The 22,585-nt window shown below is 44.7% G+C and overlaps 1 protein-coding gene across 1 annotated transcript in view; it reads left to right on the forward strand.

The window, feature by feature from the left end:
* The window catches only part of MUC2 (mucin 2, oligomeric mucus/gel-forming), a 76,580-nt gene that overhangs the window by 12,805 nt on the left and 41,190 nt on the right, over nucleotides 1–22,585 (forward strand). Inside the window, 22 exon segments of the mRNA XM_072038383.1 lie at nucleotides 654–909; nucleotides 1,782–1,834; nucleotides 2,136–2,245; nucleotides 2,659–2,810; nucleotides 3,263–3,401; nucleotides 3,999–4,109; nucleotides 4,455–4,634; nucleotides 5,710–5,949; nucleotides 6,598–6,754; nucleotides 7,886–8,014; nucleotides 8,895–9,042; nucleotides 9,966–10,009; nucleotides 10,589–10,822; nucleotides 11,198–11,215; nucleotides 11,623–12,096; nucleotides 13,038–13,360; nucleotides 14,069–14,171; nucleotides 14,294–14,890; nucleotides 15,205–15,906; nucleotides 18,674–18,913; nucleotides 20,137–20,448; nucleotides 21,675–21,986. Of these exon segments, the coding sequence (XP_071894484.1) occupies nucleotides 654–909; nucleotides 1,782–1,834; nucleotides 2,136–2,245; nucleotides 2,659–2,810; nucleotides 3,263–3,401; nucleotides 3,999–4,109; nucleotides 4,455–4,634; nucleotides 5,710–5,949; nucleotides 6,598–6,754; nucleotides 7,886–8,014; nucleotides 8,895–9,042; nucleotides 9,966–10,009; nucleotides 10,589–10,822; nucleotides 11,198–11,215; nucleotides 11,623–12,096; nucleotides 13,038–13,360; nucleotides 14,069–14,171; nucleotides 14,294–14,890; nucleotides 15,205–15,906; nucleotides 18,674–18,913; nucleotides 20,137–20,448; nucleotides 21,675–21,986 (5,034 nt within the window).

A 22,585-nucleotide genomic window follows, 5' to 3' on the forward strand; every position in this document is an offset into this window, starting at 1 on the left:
ACTGTATTCCCCATGAAATTAATTAGCCATCAGAAATGAGTAGGTTTTCTCTGAGTTTGGTTGTCAATGATCTTAATGTTAAGAGATGTGGGGTGTTTTAGGAATGACTAATGGAATTAAAATAGACAATGCTTATAGTGTTAACTAATTTATGCTATGTTCTTTAGATCTCATTTGTTTATGACACACATTTCAAACTCAGAAAGCAGTATTTTTCACTTTCACCTTCTTTCCCCACTTTAAATAATGCTATTTCCATCTTTGACTGAGGGAGTCCCAGCCATCATTGCTTTTACGTTGTCTTTGCCTATCAGTGTATTTATTTATCATTGTCTTTCCTTTTAATCGGCAGTGCAGTATTGTTGAGAACAGGAGTTTATTATAACATGTTCTCTCTCTGGTTATCTGTATGTGAAACATATGGGTATTATGTAGCAGTTAAACTATTAGTAGCAGTTAAAATGAAATCTTCAACTGATAAACAAAGTTAGGCTTGCACTCCTTATGAGTTATGATATTTTTCACTTTAGTAAAATCTAAGGGAGTATTTTTACCATTACTTGCCGCACAGCCAAAGAAACCAAAATAGAAACATGAAGATTAAATTGTCTATCCTGCATTTCTAGTATATCAGTTTGCTATTTTCCTTCCAGCTGGTGAACTATCTGCCTGCTCAGGAAATCAAATCTTCCTTTACAATCTTACAATGTGTGAGCAAACATGTCGTTCCATTGCTGATGGTGAAAAGCACTGCTTGCAAGACTTTGCTCCCGTGGATGGCTGTGGCTGCCCAGATAATACATACTTGGATAACCAGGATACATGTGTGCCCATCTCCAAATGCCCGTGTTATTACAAGGGGTCATACCTGGAACCAGGGGAATATGTCATAAAAGATGGAGAGCGTTGGTATGTTTTATTGTGGCTTCTCATTCATAGGGTTAAAAGCCCTTTTTAAATTTACTTATTAAGTGTAAGTAATTAGGCTACTAGTGGTACTTTAATGAACATTTGTAATGTTTCACACTATCTTTATGCTGAGCAAAATATCATCCTGTTGCAATGTAATTCTTTAATAAGTGAGAGGTACAGCTTTGTTTGGAGTTGTGACTACCAGCCTTCACAAATAATATGCCCCTTAAGCTGCACTGTCATTAGGATTTTGTTAAACAAAGGGAAAAAAATGAGGTAATAAGAGGCCAGCTACTATGTTTTGTTGTTTTCTTTTCTGTCAGAAACTGATTGCTCATATTTTCCACTGGAGGAGGGTCCCCTTGATAGGTATTTGCTATACCATAGGCTTTTGAAAGCAGTTTTCATGGGTCTAGTATTTTTTATCATGAACACTCTGACAACTGTTTGCTGCAAACATAAGTGAAAACTCTGAAATACTTCCTTCTCTACCAAGGAGGACTGACATGGGAGAAGAAGTGTACAGGCCAACAGATTTACAGCATATGACATGAATGGGCATAAAAATTCATTGTGCATGCTTTGATTTAAATGTTCATTACTATCTCTTTACTGAGTTATTATGAAGCATTGTATTAAGGATTAATAGAGTAACATTCATTCCTTAAAACATAATATTTCTGTGCATTATGACTAAAATCTTCCCAAACCTTTCCCCAAGTGAATAAGAGCACCTCAATAGAGTTTACCTTGAAATATCAGTAGAAATTATTCAGGATGTCTGTGATACATATTTTCTTTTTTATTTTAAAATCCTTAAATTTGAGATTACATTTTTCTGAAATTGTCTTATTTCACTTCTTTCCTAGTGTTTGCCGAAATGCAAAGGTCATGTGTACTTCAATGTACATGAGAATGAAAAGTAAGTGGCATTATATAAAAACAAACAAAAAAAACCAAACAAAAACAACAACAACAAAATCAACCCAAGCCTCCTAGCCCCACAGTGTCCTTTCAACTTGAATTCTCCATTTATTTTGCTTGGTGTTTTTTTCTCTTTCTGGAAAAGAGTTACACATTTTTGCTTTATTCTGTCTTTACTGAGTCTTTTGTTTCATAAGGATAGACATTCCTTGGGGTTTCCGTCTCAGTGACTGCCACTCTTCACAGACATTTGTTTTGCCTTTTCTCAGTTAACCTAAACCAAAAAATGTACCTTTCAGGTATAACAGAATGCCCTTCTAACAAAACCTACTTTGACTGCAACACCTCCCCGAACTGGTCTTCACAAACGCCTATACAACTTCGCTGTGGTACTCCTCAAACCGATCATGTATGTGCTTTATTTTTCTCCATGTCTTCTTCTTTGTTCTCTATTTTATAAATAACACAATGCAACACTGTATTTCAGAGAAAGTAATTGTAACTAAAAATTTTTGTTTCCCGTTCTTATTTATCTTCCTTTATTTTTCCCCAATAATTTTAATCTGTTGCTAAAGTAATGGTGATTCTACTCTTGTTTAGCCTCTCATTTTTGTTTTCACTAAGTGTACCTCCCAATCAAATACAATTCAGGTTCTCAGACAATCAAAAAAGAGAATGAAAAATGTTAGGAACCTACAAAGAAAAACCTTAAAAAACAAATAAATGTGAGGCTTGTTTGTGCCAGAGTGAAGTGAAGAAAAAAAGTGGAAGAAAAATTTAATACTTTTAAATAAGGTAGCAATTTCTCCTTCTATTCCTTAGTACCAAGCAGAGTGTGTCTCAGGCTGTGTGTGTCCTGAAGGTTTGTTTGATGATGGCAGAGGGGGCTGTGTTAAGGAAGAAGACTGCCCATGTTTTCATAACAATGAGTGGTATAATCATGGACGGAGCATAGCAGTGGACTGCAACACCTGGTAAGTTATTATTTTGTGTTCTCTTCTAGAATATATTCCAGGTGTTAAATTAAAAGCCATACCTAGACTTAAGTACTATAGTAGCTATGATAGCTGCAAGTATGTAGTCTTTATTTTCTGGCATACTTTTTGCTGCCTGAGGAAATAGAGATTGTACTGAAAATATTGGGGTAACTAGTTACTTCTGTTTTCAGTAGGCATCTCTTACAGGATAAGTGCACTCATTTTTTAGGCATAATTACTAACCGATCTAAAAAAGGTAGCTAGTCAGAGCTAAAAATTGTTATAAACTTAAAAACAGGCTAAAATATTGAAGCTGAGACTTAAGACATTCAGTAAAACCCAAGTGGGTATTGTGAAATTGTATAAGGTAGCTGCTTGGTTTGTTCTGCAGTTTTCCAAGAGCACACTGTTGGTGAGATCTGAAAGTCAACTTTTCTGCTCTCTTCTAGTACCTGTCAGAAAGGAGTCTGGAGCTGCACTGAAACAGCATGCTATGGGACTTGTATGATCTATGGCAGTGGCCACTATATCACATTTGATGGAAAATTCTATGACTTTGATGGGAGTTGTGAATATGTGGCTACTCAGGTAATGCTCATCTGCACTGAACTGGCATCTTGCAGTGCCTTCCAATTGCCTTGAAAATATAATTTCCTTTTTGGTTTTGCCATTTCTTATTGGCTGTCATCACTGTTCTTGAGATGTTTGCAGATTATGCCAAGATAAATTCTGTATTTTTAGCACAGGCAAGCTTTGTGAATGTTTTCTTTTGATACAGTGTATATAAATTGTATGCAAAAGGACTAGCTCAGAGTGAGCACTAACAGCTCATAATCATAATCTGAAATAAGTGAAAATCCTGAGTTTACAAAACAAAAACATTTTTTATTTAAAGACAATTGCTTATTTTGTTTCATTGCACTACTTGTTTCCCCGGTTCTGTCAAACATGAGACTCTGCATACTATATGTATGCTCAAACACATATGTATATACATTTCTGTATACATAAAATATATTTGTTAGTGCATCTGTAAAAATATAGGTATGTAGGATCTTATATATGAAGCAGTAGGAACAATTTATACATTGTGGACATTTAAGTGTTTGCAATTATTATTAGATTGAAATAAAAATGAAATATCCTACTCAATTTTCATATGCTCATTTATTCCTTTTCCCATAGGATTATTGTGGTGACAAAAATTCTGTTGGCTCATTCAGTATCATCACAGAGAACGTCCCTTGTGGAACTACAGGTGTCACCTGCTCAAAGGCTATTAAAATGTTTCTGGGGGTGAGTAGTGATATTCATGAGTGTATATCAATATTCAAGTATTTCAAAAAAAGTAATGCTCCGAATTTATACAGATACAAAGCCATATCTAGCCAGCCACTAAAGACAGCTATAATAAGTAAAGGTTAGAGACCCTATCAAATGTTTTAAGATATAGATTTTTAGGTACTGAAATCTGTTCTAGTTATCTCAAGCAAAGGTGCTACACCACTTTCTGTCATCCTGGAAAGTCATCCAACAAACTTTTGAGTTTTTAGTTTCAGGCTAAGTTGTACTGTCACAAATGTCTAATATTTCATCTCATCAGTAAAGTTTTATAACATTTCTCATCTTTTTAACTTTCAGAATATTGAGCTGAAATTGGAGAACAAAGATTATAAAGAAATTCCACGAGATGTTGGTGATAATGTGTATTACTGGAACAAGACAGTAGGCCTCTACCTCGTTATTGAGGCTAGCAATGGTGTGATGCTTATCTGGGATAAGAAGACCACAGTTTTCATCAAGCTGACCCCTGATTACAAAGTTAGGATCTCTCTGTCTTTTTTTGAAATAGTAGTATGAATAGACAAATGAGATAAGAAAACATGGATAATCTTTTATTCTGACTCTGAATTTAATCCTGTATCTTCTACACATGAATGATTAGCTTATGTTATTACTATCACAGCTTGCAGAGGTGCAAGGTTTCTTATAGTCCATTAACGTGCATCACAGAGTATGCATAGCATACGATTGCAATAAAGCTATGTGTCTAAGACATTCAGAGTTTGCGAATGTTAAGAGCCAGTCATCCAGAGTATTTTAGGGGATGTTAATCAACTTTATAAGAACTTGGAAATCTGCACAGAATCTCAGCACCAAGTCAAAACCACACTCCCTATGCAATGTCAGAAGGTGGTTCAGATTTCTGAAAATCAGGGCGCTGAATTATAGAGTGCTAACTTCACTGGGCTGAATGAGGAGGTGCAGGGTTAAGTAACAGGATCGTAATTCTTCATGGGTCTGATATACCTTAGTATATGTATATCACTACCAAAATTTTGCTACTGTGGGTAGGTTGCTACTTTTTTTTTTTCTTTCAAGAAAAATGAGTGCCTGGCTTTTTTGTTTCATGGATAAAGAAATGATGCTAAGTACATCAGATGCTTTTAATGAAAAAAATAATTTTGAGCTGAATTCAATTCTCTCAGGTTTACATTAATAATATTCACTCAACTGAGTTACAGTAAATTGAGAAGAATGGAAAATAAATTCATTCTTCTCAGCTGAAAGAAGCTTAGCCACTCTTCAGTGTTATAAGTGGGATGAAGAGACACAGGCATGGAGATATGGTGGATCTAATTGGTTTCAAAGAGGGAAGACATGGCAGCTGTAGTTTGCTGAGTACACAGACAAATTAAAGTTTAATTTGAGTAACAGACAAATGAAAGTTTAATTTCTGTATGAATGAGTTGGAAGTAAAGGTGAAAATACATCATTTACAGGGAGAATCAATTGGCCTTTTTAATGACAATGTTTTGTTCTTACTCTATGTGAATCTGCTTCTCACTTGCATGGTATAGTTAAAAGCTGTGGATATGTTCATTTCCTTTTCCAGGGCAAAGTGTGTGGTCTGTGTGGCAACTTTGATGACAAGTCTAACAATGATTTTACAACCAGGAGTGGGGTGCAGGAGACTAGTGCTCTGACATTTGGGAATTCCTGGAAACAGTCTTCTGTGTGTCCAGATGTCACAGAAGAGGTTAAGCCCTGTGATTTGAAACCACATCGCAAGTCCTGGGCAGAGAAAGAATGCAGCCTCATCCTGGGTGATGTCTTCAAAATTTGTCACTCAAAGGTTTGTAGAGAGCAGTAAGTGACGGGATTGCACAGTGCATCTCTGTTCCTGTAGGAACAGTGAGATGTCAGAAATGAATGAAGAGAATTAAGTAGACTGATGTTCAGCTAAGTCTTCAGTTCAGCTAGAGGTGTTAGGACAGTTCAGCTAGCCTTAGCTTCTATATTGATTCCTTCAGGAGCTAAAATCCAATCCAAGTTTCTCCTCTTCTAGTCCCAAACAAAAACATTGATGAGATAAACTCCAAAAACTGGCAAACACAAAATTCTTTTCTTTGTATTTCCTGTTGAGTGCAGCCTTTTTGAGATTGGTCACAACTTGGCTGGCAAATCTTGCTGAAAAACAAAACAAAACAAAACAACAACTTCACTGGCATTAATCCAACTCGTTATTGAGGGCAATAGAATGGAACTCAGAAGATGTGAGCACTGCAAAAGACTTTTATTTTTAATCCTAACAATTTATAAAGGTGCTATATTACTTTAAGTCCATTTCTATACAAAATACATTAAGCAGTTTCTAGCCTATAACGTTTAGTAATTCGTAGAAACAGCCTCATTCCTGCCCAGCTCAGTTCCCAGATCTCAAGAGGTATCTCATGCTTATTAGTTTGGATATGAACTGGGGCATCATTCCTTTCTCCAACAGGTAAACCCAACTCCTTTCTATGATGCTTGTGTTCATGATGCCTGCTCTTGTGACAGTGGTGGAGACTGCGATTGCTTCTGTTCTGCAGTTGCTGCATATGCTCAAGAATGTACCAAGGCTGAGGCCTGTGTTTTCTGGAGAACTCCTGATATATGTCGTGAGTAACAGTTAAACACAACTGTGTCTTTCTGTCTGCTGTCAGAAAGCTTATTAAATAAACTATGAATACTGCAATATTGTCCTCTGCAGGGTTGTGCTAGCTGTGCAGCATGATTTATTTTCACAGCACATAAGGGAACAAATAGAACTAGTAATTTATGTATATCAATTATCTTTTATCTAGCCTAGGGTTTTTTGTTTGTTTGTTTGTTTTTTGGGGGGTGGGGATGGGAAGAAGGTGGGATTGTTTTAAGGCTAGGTGTTAAGTGATCCTTCCATTTTGCTTGGTAATTGGTGAACTCTAAATCCTGTTTCCTTTCTTCTTGTTCCTTTTTGCAAATTATTCAGAATTTAGTTTTAACAAAAGTACATAGAAGTACTCCTGTGTACATTAACTTAATCAGTATTGACTGTATTAAGCAGCATCCACTAGCGGTGCTAATGCTCATACCATTATGTGTAAAATAACATTTAAATTCATATTCCTCTCTCAAAAAAGTGCCAGAAATGTTAAATTTTTGAATTGTAAAAATTAATTCTGATTCAGAATTAAGACTAGTTTAGCTTTCCAAGTGTAAGAAGTTGTAAATTTCAATTAGCTCTTATTTCTAGGTTTATGAAAGCTCCTACCTCTGTCCATAGTCAACTAAGCTGAATTCCATTTAAGCTGTATTCATAATGTCCTACATGCTTGTTCATGGTCTGCTGGAGGTGACTATCTATGTGATATACCAAGTAGAACTGTTTTGAATACATACTGCAAGAGATTTTTGAAGCTTGCTAGTAGCTAGGGAAAAAAAATAAATCAGAATGTCACCCTTCATTTTAAATTTAAATAAATACAAATTCTTACTTTTTTTTTTTTTTTTTTTTTTTTTTGTTGTTTGAATCAAACATTTTCCCCCTCAGCTTAAGTGTTCAATATCAAAATCTTAGGCCTCAGAGTTTTGACCCCAAATTTTGAGTGTATCCTGTTTGTGTGTAGTAGAAGAAAATCCAGGTCCCGTACCTTAAGAGAAATTTTGCTAGCTTAACTTGTAGATTCATTTAGCTTTTACCTTTAAACATCTGGGCTGAGCTGCATTTTGGCAACTGTATTTTTAATGAACTTTATTTTTTTTCTCATCAGCAATATTTTGTGACTACTATAACCCTCCTGATGTGTGTGAGTGGCACTATGAGCCTTGTGGCAGCGATGTCATGACCTGCAGGATGATTAATAATGTCAGCACCAATTTTTCAATACCATACCTGGAAGGTAATAAATTCCTTGCAATTTTGGTCTTCTATTTCATAAAACTTCATTCAAGTATGTTTAACAACTATGGATAAGTCACTCATCTTGACAAGATATTCCTAAATATGTTATGTTGAATTTGTGTCTCCAGTGAAGAACCTCTACCTGATATCCAGCCTGAACCTTCCCTGTTGCAGCTTGACATCATTCCCGCAGGTCCTATAGCAGCTCACTAAAGAGAATAGGTCGGCGCCTGCCCTTCCACTCCCTGTCATGAGGAAGCTGTAGACTGTGATGAGGTCTCCCCTCAGCCTCCTTTTTTCCAGGCTGAACAGGCCAAGTGACCTCAGCCTCTCCTCGTACGTCTTCCCCTCTAGGCCGTTCACCATCTTCACAGCCCTCCTCTGGACACTTGCTAATAGTTTCACGTCCTTTTTGTACTGTGGTGCCAGAACTGCACACAGTGCTTGAGGTGAGGCTGCACCAGTGCAGAGTAGAGCGGGACAATTGCTTCCCTTGACCAACTAGTGATGCTGTGCTTGATGCACCCCAGGATATGGTTGGCCCTCCCGGCTGCCAGGGCACACTGCTGGCTCATCACCTTGCTATCAACCAAAACCCCCAGATCCCTCTCTGTGGGGCTGCACTCCAGCATCTCATCACTGAGTCTGTATGTATAGCCAGGGTTGTCCCATCCCAGGTGCAGGACCCAGCATTTGCTCTTGTTAAACGTCATGCGGCTGGTGATCGCCCAGCTCTCTAATCAGTCCAGATCTCTCTGCAAGGCCTTTCACTATGCCTGACTCAGCAAGAATCATTTACTTTCAGAAGATATCCTGTTACAGAATTAACTTTGTATACTTTTCTTCACTCTGTTTTCTATGCTACTTGTCATCAACAGGTTGCTATCCCAGATGCCCTGAGAAGACACCCATTTATAACGAAGAGACAAAGGAATGTGTGACTTCAGATAAATGTTGGTGTTATGTCAATGGTAGTCCTGTTCGCCCTGGCGAAGAAATACCTACAGAAGAGAACTGTACAAAGTGGTGTGTAAATATGAAAAAATATTTGCAACAATTCAGGAAATAATTTATGTATGCTGAGCACCTCATTTTCTTTACTGTGCCTTAAGCATGTATTTTAATTAGCAGAGATACAACTTCAACTGAAGAACTGATATATTCTAACATTTATTAATACAAGTCAGAGTAACAATGCCATTTATTCTAGATGAGACATAAACTTAAGAAATGCTGCACTTCTAATATATACAGATTCAAAGTTTTTCATCCATAATTTTACAGACCCATAATAATACAGATTTCAAGTTGATAGTGTCTTTCCAATAGGTCTATTAGTAAAATAAACAAACAAACAACCTTTAAATATACTCTTAGAAGTGTTGTAAGTGATACAGTGACATGAAGCCTGGCTGTGTCTCTAGAACAACCTTTTGATTTTCATGGCTCTTTGGGAAGAGAGGGGCTAGTTTGCCTTGCATTCTCACTTAAGACTAGGATTTCAAAGTTACTGTAATCTGAAATGATCTGTACTAGCCCTGCAGGAGGTACCTGAGTCTTAACTGCTCATTCCTAGAACCTTATTAATGGTAGAATTGCCATCTGTGACTCCACATGATGACCAGAGACAAAAAGACAAAAACAAAAAAAAACCACTGATCTAGCTGAACATTTACCACTCAGACAAATGTCTTTTATTACTGCCATGTTGCAACTTGCAACATAAAGCAGTTTATGATAGCTTAAGATGCTGCACTTAAAGAATGCAAGTAATGACTTAGTTTGAATGAAATCATGATAGGCAATATTGGGAAATGTTATACAGAAAAGTATCCAGTAGTATGAATGAAGACTAAGTAACAAGTTTGTACACTTCTGTATTCTTGGTCTGCTAGCAGGGAGACATAAAACATCTGTAATATTTTAATTTTTGAAATTTTTGCTTTTAGTGTCTGTGGCCCCTCAGGATCCATTGATTGTGCACCAATCCCAGGTAAATAATGTCTGTTTGTTTTTAGAAAAACAGGAAGAAATAAATGCATAGAACTGCTATGTCTGTCTCTACAAAGGCTTTATACTGATTTGGAATAATTCTTTCCAGTGCAAGTGAAAGTTGTGGCCAAAGAAATCTGGGCAACACTTTTGCTGAACCTAGCTGTTAGTACTTGATCAATCTTTTTCTCATATCCCTGTATTCTTTCCTCCCATGCCCCATATCTGAACTAATGGATTTCACTACAAGAGTTTGCACTTTCAGACCACATAGTATTATTAAAAAGTGTCAGATACAAACCTAAGTTGCAGTTTCTCTCGATGTCTTTTTAAGCCTAGTTTGTAAGTCTGTTCTTCCAAGTCACTTTATATAGGGCTTTGTTAGATATGTTCTAACATTCCTCTAAACGTAAAGATAAATCAGTTCATTAGATCTAACCTTTAGGTATAGCTATGAGATGGGCGTGCATGACACAGCATTTAAATGTTTATTTGTATCCTTGGCAGGTCCATAAGTATTTTGCCTTTGTCTTCTGATAGCATTAGTAGACAAATTCCATATAAAAGCTCTTTCTTGCAGCATGTCCTTGTGTCATCAATGGAACGAGATATGAAGTGGGAAGCGCTGTGGGAGTAGTACAGGATGGCGACATGTGCACAATATATATTTGTGCAGCAAATGGAACTATAGTTCCTGGACCTATAGGTCCTTGTCCATCAACTACTTCACCTTTGACACCTACATCACCTTCAACACATTCTTCAACTTCAACCATTATAACCGGCAGTGGTACAACTACAATTACAACCATAGGTAAATCTTCAACAGAGATCCACATCTATAAATTACTTTCTTTAAGGAAAATATTTTAAAGATAGAATGTGCAAGTATCATACTTATCATAGTTGCTTACCATAGTTGACACAGCTAGAGCAATAATTACGAATAGTTTTATCACACTGCACTAAGAAAGATTTTTAACACTGAGTTGATTTACATTTTGTGGAAGAAATTGTGACTATAAATGTACAGGATTCCCTCCTTTTAGTGTCCTGCTGATAACAGAAATTGTCTCAGTAGTCACAGCAAAAAAAAACATAATTAGAATATTTAAAACTAGTATTATATGGTTTTCTAAAAGTTGCAGATGATGAAGGTTTTTTTTGTTTGTTTTGTTTTGTTTTTCAGTTACAACTCCAGCAACAAGTAAGTTTTAAATAATAATAAAAATAAATTTAAAAAGTTACTATAAAATGTCAAAGGAACTTCTAAAGGATTAGTAAGTTGAAGATGACTACTACAGAAATACATTTTTAAAATGTTTGGTATTAAAACCAAAAAATATATGTTTTTAAAGACCTGAAATTGTAAAAATGTGACAAGTATATTGAGAAGAAAGACCTTTAAAGCCTCCAGGTTGGTGATTTTATTTTTATGTAAAGCTTCCTGTTGAAGAAACTGGTAACATTGAACCAGTTTTAGAATTCTTTTGTCTTGCAAAAATGACAAATTGCAATGCATCACTTTAATCATTAATGGAGTACAATACAAAATGAACCTACTCAGAATTTCCTCTGTGAGCTCAGATGCTGAACCTCTGTCTTTTCTTGCAGCTCCATGCTTTGGATTAATCTGTAATTGGTCTCAGTGGTTTGATGTTAGTAAACCTGAAGAAGGTGGTGGTGACTATGAAACCTATGATGAAATAAATAAACACGGACATGAAATATGTGATCATCCTGAGAACATTGAATGCAGGGCTAAAGATAACCCTGATTTAAGCTTAGAGCAACTTGGCCAGAAAGTGGAGTGTAATGTTACATATGGACTCATCTGTAAAAATGAGGAGCAAGTCACAAGTATCTGGCCTCTTTGCTATAATTATGAAATCAGAGTAAGCTGTTGTGAGTGGAAGGAAATTCCTTGTTGGCCTACAACCACAAGCCCAGTCACCATCAGAACAACAATACCCACAACTACTGCAACCCTGCCAACAAAATCAACTACCAGCCCACCAATAACCACTCCAGCCACCATAAGCCAGACCACGCCATCTGTTACCAGCCCAGTAACTTCAGCCTCCACAGGTATTTAGTAGACCAATACTCTTTTCTTGCCTTGCCATAGGATAAATAGCAGGTTGTCAGCTACTTAAGGCATGCCATCTCTGTGACAGACACTGAGCTGGCGTGAAATCTTACTTTGCTGGTTTTGAGCTGTATCCTTCCACTGAAGAGAACATTCTCAGAAGGACCCATTGTGTGAGATTAGAATAGACCTTGATTTGGAGTACCATCATTTTAAGCATCATCTGTGCAGGGCTGTGCAGAATTTCTTCTCCTTATCCTGCTTTCCTCCTGTCAATACTGATATTTGACTGTGGTTGTAGGTCTAGGACGGAAGAATTGCCTTGGTAGCCTTCACGGAACTATATAACCCTGCCAGTTGTCACTTGCCTGAGCTGTGGCCTTTGGCTATTGAGACTCACTAGTACTTCTTTGAATCTCTTACTCAGGCTGCCATTGCACCACAGGGAGGTGTCATGAAGTTCAGACAGGAACATATCCCTGTGCATACTTCCTTCCCTGACTACACCTTCCCCTCTTAGCTCTCACTGAGATATCTCTGAGATAGTGAGGTGTTCAGAGTGATAAGGCAAAGGTGGGAAGAACCACAGGGCCTTTCTCCTCCTCATGTCTTACCCACTGTGGGGTACATTTCATCTAGTGAGAAGCTGACCAGAGCAACATCCCAGCTGTCTTCACTAGTTAAGGGGTGTCTCAACCATGTCTGTATACTGATTTGGCTGATTTTCCTAGTCTGCATTCTGGAGTCAGAAAAGAAGGACTAGTGATATAGACCTATAGACCTTTGTTGCAGCAAGATCGGGCTGACCACTGTAGGTTTGTGGCAAAGTCCTACCTTCTGTTCAGTAAATCCTCTGTCCTACTCATGCATCTGCTTCCATCTTTACCTGTTGTCTCTGTCCCTGCTGTTCATAATTGTTCCTCTTGTTGATGTCTCCCAGCACCAACCACTACTCCCATACCAACTTCATCGGAGTCTTCCAGCAGTACAACCACCAGCATGCCACCCTGGAGCACCTTGAGCACCTTGAGCACCAGCAGCACCCTTGGGACAACGACAACAGTTCCTGGCACATCAGTACCCACTCAAACTATTACAAGCATGGTCCCACCAACAATAAGAACTCAACCCCAGCCGCCTCCAGCTACACTACCAAGTAATTTTCTGCTCTGTGTTGTCATGTGTTGCCTTAGTATGGGGGAAAAGATCTATTGGCTCCTTAACATATGTCTTCACTGTGGTGCTTTGCAGAAAGCTATTGATGTAGATTTAAAAAAAAAAAAAAAAAAAAAAAAAAAAAAAGGCTCCTGAGCTCTAGGGTACTAAGCTCTCTATTTAGGAGTTAGAGTGCACAACATATTTCTGTGTCTCAGTTCCAATTCTTTGATTATCTTAAGCATGAGGATATATTTTTCATGGTGCTTCTGCCCATCTTAGGCAGCTGTGCTGATGAAATGTCTGGCTTTCACTGATATTTGTCTTCATCCATCAGCTGGAGAGGACATGCACAGCAGGATGTGTGGTGTGCAATGGCAGCGGGGTTGTTTTTTGTGGCACTGTCATTTCAGACACTGTTGGGGCATGGCTTTTCAGACTTTATTCCCTTAATTCTTCTGCATTGACTCTGTGGTTGTTCCTGCCACTCACCTGCAGTTCTAGCTCTAGGAAGGCAGGTTTTAAGTGGTAGGTTTGGGGAAAGGCTTTAGACCATAGCTAGACCCTTGCTACAGACCAAGACTCTGGGCAGACAGATTCTGTCAGAGTTCCTATGACCATTCTTCACACTGCTGGAAAGCAGCCTGACATTTTGGCAGCAGTGTGTGTCCTGTGCCTTCTCACTTTGTGGTCATGATCCTCTCCCGTGTTTTGCCCTGAGATAGAACAGGTGTTGTGATTGGGAAGAGAAGGTGCAAGAGTTTTGGCAGTGTCTTTTTGGTCGTGTTCCACTTAATTTTTTTTCACTTATGCCAGTTTCTTGCCACAACAAGCCCTAAACAGCATATTGCCCTTATCATGAGAGGGAATCACATGTGGGTTGACAGTGCCAGTGTCCTGAATCGGGGAGGGGGAGGATGTAGGTGAGTGGCAATGCCCAAGGTGCACCCTTGTGTGCAGTGGAGGACAATTGCACCACTCATGAGTATGCTGTTTCTGTCTCTGCTGTTCCTAATTATTCTTCTTTCTGATGTCACACAGTAAAAAATTGTTCCTGCATATGGACCGGCTGGTATGATGTGAGTAAGCCAAACATTTCTGATGTAAACAGTGGTGACTATGAAACCTTAGAAAATATCAAGAACCACAACAGCACCTGGACATGCATAAAAGCTGAGAATATCTCATGCAGAGCAAAAGAGCACCCGAACACTACCCTTGAAGATTTAGGGCAGAAAGTGGAATGTGATGTTAACACAGGGCTCATCTGCAATAATAAAGATCAGGTAAACAACGATACTAAATACTGCCATAACTACGAAATCAGTATTTGCTGCATCGAGGAAGAGAATTGCATTACAACTCCAGAATACAGCACCAGTAGGCCCACAACATTCTCCACAACAACAAGCACAGCTTCGACTATAACTCTGTGGACAACAACTCATCCGCCGGTCTCAACGACAGGTCCCAGCAGTACCACCAGTGGCATGACGTCCTCCAGCAGCAGCACCCCGGGGACAACGTCTGTTACTCCTCCACCGACCACGTCCCCCAGCACCCTGACTACTAGCAGCGCATCCCCGCCCACGCCGACACACACCACCTCCCTGTCACCACCGTCCTCGACAAGCGAAGGTAATTGTCTGGCCATGGGGACACGGGTTTCCTTGTAGGGGGAGAAATGAAGGTCTGTATTGTTGTTGTATTTCCTCTGTGGCCATTACTGCCATTGAAGTGTAGGTGTGGCTCTGGGAAGGTAGATATTCCCTGTCAGAATTCTGCAGAAGGTTTCAGATGGCAGCCCAACTTTTGCTAGGGTTCAGACCCTAGGGCAGCCCTTATGTCTAATATATGCTGCTATGGCTGACCATTAGACCTGTTTAAACCTGTCTGAAGTGATTCCTTCTTCCGCTTTCTAACTGTTTGCTTTTGGTTTTGTTCCCCATTAGAACCGTGCACAATCCCTCCAGGGGGCTGCACCTGGACTGACTGGATCGATGAGAGTTACCCAGAATATGGCTCAAACGGTGGTGATGATGAGACCTTTGAGACCATTCAGATAAATAGGCCTCCATGGAATTGTGCGAAGGTTGAGAATATTTCATGCAGAGCCGAGAAATATCCTGACATTCCCATTTCCGATTTAGGGCAAAAAGTGGAATGTAACGTTAACACAGGGCTCCTCTGTAAAAATGAGGATCAGAAGCCAGGAGGCATAATTCCCATGCCAGTCTGCATCAATTACCAGATCAAAGTCTGCTGTGTGCCTGAACTACCACCGTGGTGTACTCCACATACTACCACGACAACCACACATTCCACAACCACAGAATTAACCACTACAACCACAACGAGCACTCCTTCCACTACAACCACAACAACAACCACTCTCCCTCCAACACCGACAACAGGCACCACTCCCCCCGGTACCACAACTGGGCCCGTGTCGACCACCACTCTCCCGCCAACACCGACGCCAGGTCCCAGCAGTACCACCAGTGGCACGACGTCCTCCAGCAGCAGCACCCCGGGGACAACGTCTGTTACTCCTCCACCGACCACGTCCCCCAGCACCCTGACTACTAGCAGCGCATCCCCGCCCACGCCGACACACACCACCTCCCTGTCACCACCGTCCTCGACAAGCGAAGGTAATTGTCTGGCCATGGGGACACGGGTTTCCTTGTAGGGGGAGAAATGAAGGTCTGTGAGCACCTCGACTTGTGTGCACTTTCTGTGTGGGATGAGGGCTGGGAGGAGTTGTTGAGGCTTCCCGAAAAGCGCTGGTGCCCAGTGCTTGACCTGGGGCTGGCTGTGTGGAGGTGAGGAGGGTGCAGGGGTCCTGGGCAGAAGCTCTGCTGTTGCCCGACGCCGCAGGGCTCTGTGGATGCCGTTGCAGCGTGGGGCCTCTGGCCGGCTGAGTCAGATAGGGATGGGAGTGGAAGTCTTGCGTTTGCTGCTGCGGGGCTTCGTCCTTCAGCTGGAGAGAACGTCCTGAGCGGGAGGTGGTGTGTGCGAGGCCAGGGGGCTTGTCTTTTGCGTCCATGTGGTTCCAGGCGCTGTTGGGACGCTGCTTTTGCTGACATTCTTCCCTTTCTTGTGCTGCATTAGCCCTGTGCTCTTCTGGTGTATGCAGTGCTCCTGGATCTCCTACGCATATCTTCACGGCTCGCTGTACTAGCACAAAGGTAGCCGGTTCTGAGGCAGGCCTCTGGGTGTCTTCAACAGTTTCTAACAGTGGTAACGGAAAGCAGTTGTGGCATTCAGGCCCAGAGCGAGAGCTTGCGTGCTCACAAGAGAAGGATGAAGCAGCACAGTGAGCCCGAGATTCCTAGCCCAGCATGGGAATATGTGGGGGAGCAGTTTCCAAAGGGCTGGCTGAGGTCTAGCGCAGATATTGCTGCAGCAGCTGCTCAGCCTCAGTGGAGCCAAGGCCCACAGAGAGGAAGGGCTTCTGGAGTGAACACGCCCCCTGATTTCTCGCACATGGAGCGGGGATCTGTCCACGGCTTATAGGGTGAGAGCAATAGGGAAGGAAGCAAAGAGCTGGCCTACGAACTCCGTGAATTTGTCTGGATTTGGGAGTGCTGAGCTCTTCTGTGCAGTATAGAGTTTTCAGGCTCCAGAGAGCTGTTGCATGCAGCGTTGTTGTTCCCTGCGGAAGCGTTGGCATCTGAGTGCCATGCAAGCCGTAGGAGATTTTGTCTGTGATCCCCACGTTCTTCTGCAAGAGCCACGCGGAGAACTGGTTCTGCTTTATTCCTGTCGGCATTTCCTCTGCAAAGCTTGATGGCGTTTCCTGAGGTTGCTGGAAAGCCACGGAGGTTAATACCAACCGCCGTTTGCCGGTTTGCAATAAAGCACTGTGTTTTCTCAGGAACCAGTCCCCCCGGCTCCACAACCGTTGAAACTGTGTCGACCACCACTCTCCCGCCAACACCGACGCCAGGTCCCAGCAGTACCACCAGTGGCACGACGTCCTCCAGCAGCAGCACCCCGGGGACAACGTCTGTTACTCCTCCACCGACCACGTCCCCCAGCACCCTGACTACTAGCAGCGCATCCCCGCCCACGCCGACACACACCACCTCCCTGTCACCACCGTCCTCGACAAGCGAAGGTAATTGTCTGGCCATGGGGACACGGGTTTCCTTGTAGGGGGAGAAATGAAGGTCTGTGAGCACCTCGACTTGTGTGCACTTTCTGTGTGGGATGAGGGCTGGGAGGAGTTGTTGAGGCTTCCCGAAAAGCGCTGGTGCCCAGTGCTTGACCTGGGGCTGGCTGTGTGGAGGTGAGGAGGGTGCAGGGGTCCTGGGCAGAAGCTCTGCTGTTGCCCGACGCCGCAGGGCTCTGTGGATGCCGTTGCAGCCTGGGGCCTCTGGCCGGCTGAGTCAGATAGGGATGGGAGTGGAAGTCTTGCGTTTGCTGCTGCGGGGCTTCGTCCTTCAGCTGGAGAGAGCGTCCTGAGCGGGAGGTGGTGTGTGCGAGGCCAGGGGGCTTGTCTTTTGCGTCCATGTGGTTCCAGGCGCTGTTGGGACGCTGCTTTTGCTGACATTCTTCCCTTTCTTGTGCTGCATTAGCCCTGTGCTCTTCTGGTGTATGCAGTGCTCCTGGATCTCCTACGCATATCTTCACGGCTCGCTGTACTAGCACAAAGGTAGCCGGTTCTGAGGCAGGCCTCTGGGTGTCCTCAACAGTTTCTAACAGTGGTAACGGAAAGCAGTTGTGGCATTCAGGCCCAGAGCGAGAGCTTGCGTGCTCCCAAGAGAAGGATGAAGCAGCACAGTGAGCCCGAGATTCCTAGCCCAGCATGGGAATATGTGGGGGAGCAGTTTCCAAAGGGCTGGCTGAGGTCTAGCGCAGATATTGCTGCAGCAGCTGCTCAGCCTCAGTGGAGCCAAGGCCCACAGAGAGGAAGGGCTTCTGGAGTGAACACGCCCCCTGATTTCTCGCACATGGAGCGGGGATCTGTCCACGGCTTATAGGGTGAGAGCAATACGGAAGGAAGCAAAGAGCTGGCCTACGAACTCCGTGAATTCATCTGGATTTGGGAGTGCTGACCCCTTCTGTGCAGTATAGAGTTTTCAGGCTCCAGAGAGCTGTTGCATGCAGCGTTGTTGTTCCCTGCGGAAGCGTTGGCATCTGAGTGCCATGCAAGCCGTAGGAGATTTTGTCTGTGATCCCCACGTTCTTCTGCAAGAGCCACGCGGAGAACTGGTTCTGCTTTATTCCTGTCGGCATTTCCTCTGCAAAGCTTGATGGCGTTTCCTGAAGTTGCTGGAAAGCCACGGAGGTTAATACCAACCGCCATTTGACAGTTTTCAATAAAGCACTGTGTTTTCTCAGGAACCAGTCCCCCCGGCTCCACAACCGTTGAAACTGTGTCGACCACCACTCTCCCGCCAACACCGATGACAGGCACCACTCCCCCCGGTACCACAACTGGGCCTGTGTCGACCACCACTCTCCCGCCAACACCGACGCCAGGTCCCAGCAGTACCACCAGTGGCACGACGTCCTCCAGCAGCAGCACCCCGGGGACAACGTCTGTTACTCCTCCACCGACCACGTCCCCCAGCACCCTGACTACTAGCAGCGCATCCCCGCCCACGCCGACACACACCACCTCCCTGTCACCACCGTCCTCGACAAGCGAAGGTAATTGTCTGGCCATGGGGACACGGGTTTCCTTGTAGGGGGAGAAATGAAGGTCTGTGAGCACCTCGACTTGTGTGCACTTTCTGTGTGGGATGAGGGCTGGGAGGAGTTGTTGAGGCTTCCCGAAAAGCGCTGGTGCCCAGTGCTTGACCTGGGGCTGGCTGTGTGGAGGTGAGGAGGGTGCAGGGGTCCTGGGCAGAAGCTCTGCTGTTGCCCGACGCCGCAGGGCTCTGTGGATGCCGTTGCAGCCTGGGGCCTCTGGCCGGCTGAGTCAGATAGGGATGGGAGTGGAAGTCTTGCGTTTGCTGCTGCGGGGCTTCGTCCTTCAGCTGGAGAGAGCGTCCTGAGCGGGAGGTGGTGTGTGCGAGGCCAGGGGGCTTGTCTTTTGCGTCCATGTGGTTCCAGGCGCTGTTGGGACGCTGCTTTTGCTGACATTCTTCCCTTTCTTGTGCTGCATTAGCCCTGTGCTCTTCTGGTGTATGCAGTGCTCCTGGATCTCCTACGCATATCTTCACGGCTCGCTGTACTAGCACAAAGGTAGCCGGTTCTGAGGCAGGCCTCTGGGTGTCCTCAACAGTTTCTAACAGTGGTAACGGAAAGCAGTTGTGGCATTCAGGCCCAGAGCGAGAGCTTGCGTGCTCCCAAGAGAAGGATGAAGCAGCACAGTGAGCCCGAGATTCCTAGCCCAGCATGGGAATATGTGGGGGAGCAGTTTCCAAAGGGCTGGCTGAGGTCTAGCGCAGATATTGCTGCAGCAGCTGCTCAGCCTCAGTGGAGCCAAGGCCCACAGAGAGGAAGGGCTTCTGAAGTGAACACGCCCCCTGATTTCTCGCACATGAAGCGGGGATCTGTCCACGGATTATAGGGTGAGAGCAATAGGGAAGGAAGCAAAGAGCTGGCCTACGAACTCCGTGAATTCGTCTGGATTTGGGAGTGCTGACCCCTTCTGTGCAGTATAGAGTTTTCAGGCTCCAGAGAGCTGTTGCATGCAGCGTGGCTCCCTGCGCAAGCGTTGGCATCTGAGTGCCATGCAAGCCGTAGGAGATTTTGTCTGTGATCCCCACGTTCTTCTGCAAGAGCCACGCGGAGAACTGGTTCTGCTTTATTCCTGTCGGCATTTCCTCTGCAAAGCTTGATGGCGTTTCCTGAAGTTGCTGGAAAGCCACGGAGGTTAATACCAACCGCCATTTGACAGTTTTCAATAAAGCACTGTGTTTTCTCAGGAACCAGTCCCCCCGGCTCCACAACCGTTGAAACTGTGTCGACCACCACTCTCCCGCCAACACCGATGACAGGCACCACTCCCCCCGGTACCACAACTGGGCCTGTGTCGACCACCACTCTCCCGCCAACACCGACGCCAGGTCCCAGCAGTACCACCAGTGGCACGACGTCCTCCAGCAGCAGCACCCCGGGGACAACGTCTGTTACTCCTCCACCGACCACGTCCCCCAGCACCCTGACTACTAGCAGCGCATCCCCGCCCACGCCGACACACACCACCTCCCTGTCACCACCGTCCTCGACAAGCGAAGGTAATTGTCTGGCCATGGGGACACGGGTTTCCTTGTAGGGGGAGAAATGAAGGTCTGTGAGCACCTCGACTTGTGTGCACTTTCTGTGTGGGATGAGGGCTGGGAGGAGTTGTTGAGGCTTCCCGAAAAGCGCTGGTGCCCAGTGCTTGACCTGGGGCTGGCTGTGTGGAGGTGAGGAGGGTGCAGGGGTCCTGGGCAGAAGCTCTGCTGTTGCCCGACGCCGCAGGGCTCTGTGGATGCCGTTGCAGCCTGGGGCCTCTGGCCGGCTGAGTCAGATAGGGATGGGAGTGGAAGTCTTGCGTTTGCTGCTGCGGGGCTTCGTCCTTCAGCTGGAGAGAGCGTCCTGAGCGGGAGGTGGTGTGTGCGAGGCCAGGGGGCTTGTCTTTTGCGTCCATGTGGTTCCAGGCGCTGTTGGGACGCTGCTTTTGCTGACATTCTTCCCTTTCTTGTGCTGCATTAGCCCTGTGCTCTTCTGGTGTATGCAGTGCTCCTGGATCTCCTACGCATATCTTCACGGCTCGCTGTACTAGCACAAAGGTAGCCGGTTCTGAGGCAGGCCTCTGGGTGTCCTCAACAGTTTCTAACAGTGGTAACGGAAAGCAGTTGTGGCATTCAGGCCCAGAGCGAGAGCTTGCGTGCTCCCAAGAGAAGGATGAAGCAGCACAGTGAGCCCGAGATTCCTAGCCCAGCATGGGAATATGTGGGGGAGCAGTTTCCAAAGGGCTGGCTGAGGTCTAGCGCAGATATTGCTGCAGCAGCTGCTCAGCCTCAGTGGAGCCAAGGCCCACAGAGAGGAAGGGCTTCTGGAGTGAACACGCCCCCTGATTTCTCGCACATGGAGCGGGGATCTGTCCACGGCTTATAGGGTGAGAGCAATACGGAAGGAAGCAAAGAGCTGGCCTACGAACTCCGTGAATTCATCTGGATTTGGGAGTGCTGACCCCTTCTGTGCAGTATAGAGTTTTCAGGCTCCAGAGAGCTGTTGCATGCAGCGTTGTTGTTCCCTGCGGAAGCGTTGGCATCTGAGTGCCATGCAAGCCGTAGGAGATTTTGTCTGTGATCCCCACGTTCTTCTGCAAGAGCCACGCGGAGAACTGGTTCTGCTTTATTCCTGTCGGCATTTCCTCTGCAAAGCTTGATGGCGTTTCCTGAAGTTGCTGGAAAGCCACGGAGGTTAATACCAACCGCCATTTGACAGTTTTCAATAAAGCACTGTGTTTTCTCAGGAACCAGTCCCCCCGGCTCCACAACCGTTGAAACTGTGTCGACCACCACTCTCCCGCCAACACCGATGACAGGCACCACTCCCCCCGGTACCACAACTGGGCCTGTGTCGACCACCACTCTCCCGCCAACACCGACGCCAGGTCCCAGCAGTACCACCAGTGGCACGACGTCCTCCAGCAGCAGCACCCCGGGGACAACGTCTGTTACTCCTCCACCGACCACGTCCCCCAGCACCCTGACTACTAGCAGCGCATCCCCGCCCACGCCGACACACACCACCTCCCTGTCACCACCGTCCTCGACAAGCGAAGGTAATTGTCTGGCCATGGGGACACGGGTTTCCTTGTAGGGGGAGAAATGAAGGTCTGTGAGCACCTCGACTTGTGTGCACTTTCTGTGTGGGATGAGGGCTGGGAGGAGTTGTTGAGGCTTCCCGAAAAGCGCTGGTGCCCAGTGCTTGACCTGGGGCTGGCTGTGTGGAGGTGAGGAGGGTGCAGGGGTCCTGGGCAGAAGCTCTGCTGTTGCCCGACGCCGCAGGGCTCTGTGGATGCCGTTGCAGCCTGGGGCCTCTGGCCGGCTGAGTCAGATAGGGATGGGAGTGGAAGTCTTGCGTTTGCTGCTGCGGGGCTTCGTCCTTCAGCTGGAGAGAGCGTCCTGAGCGGGAGGTGGTGTGTGCGAGGCCAGGGGGCTTGTCTTTTGCGTCCATGTGGTTCCAGGCGCTGTTGGGACGCTGCTTTTGCTGACATTCTTCCCTTTCTTGTGCTGCATTAGCCCTGTGCTCTTCTGGTGTATGCAGTGCTCCTGGATCTCCTACGCATATCTTCACGGCTCGCTGTACTAGCACAAAGGTAGCCGGTTCTGAGGCAGGCCTCTGGGTGTCCTCAACAGTTTCTAACAGTGGTAACGGAAA

This window comes from Anas platyrhynchos, chromosome 5 (assembly GCF_047663525.1).
Source record: "Anas platyrhynchos isolate ZD024472 breed Pekin duck chromosome 5, IASCAAS_PekinDuck_T2T, whole genome shotgun sequence".
NCBI lineage: Eukaryota > Metazoa > Chordata > Aves > Anseriformes > Anatidae > Anas > Anas platyrhynchos.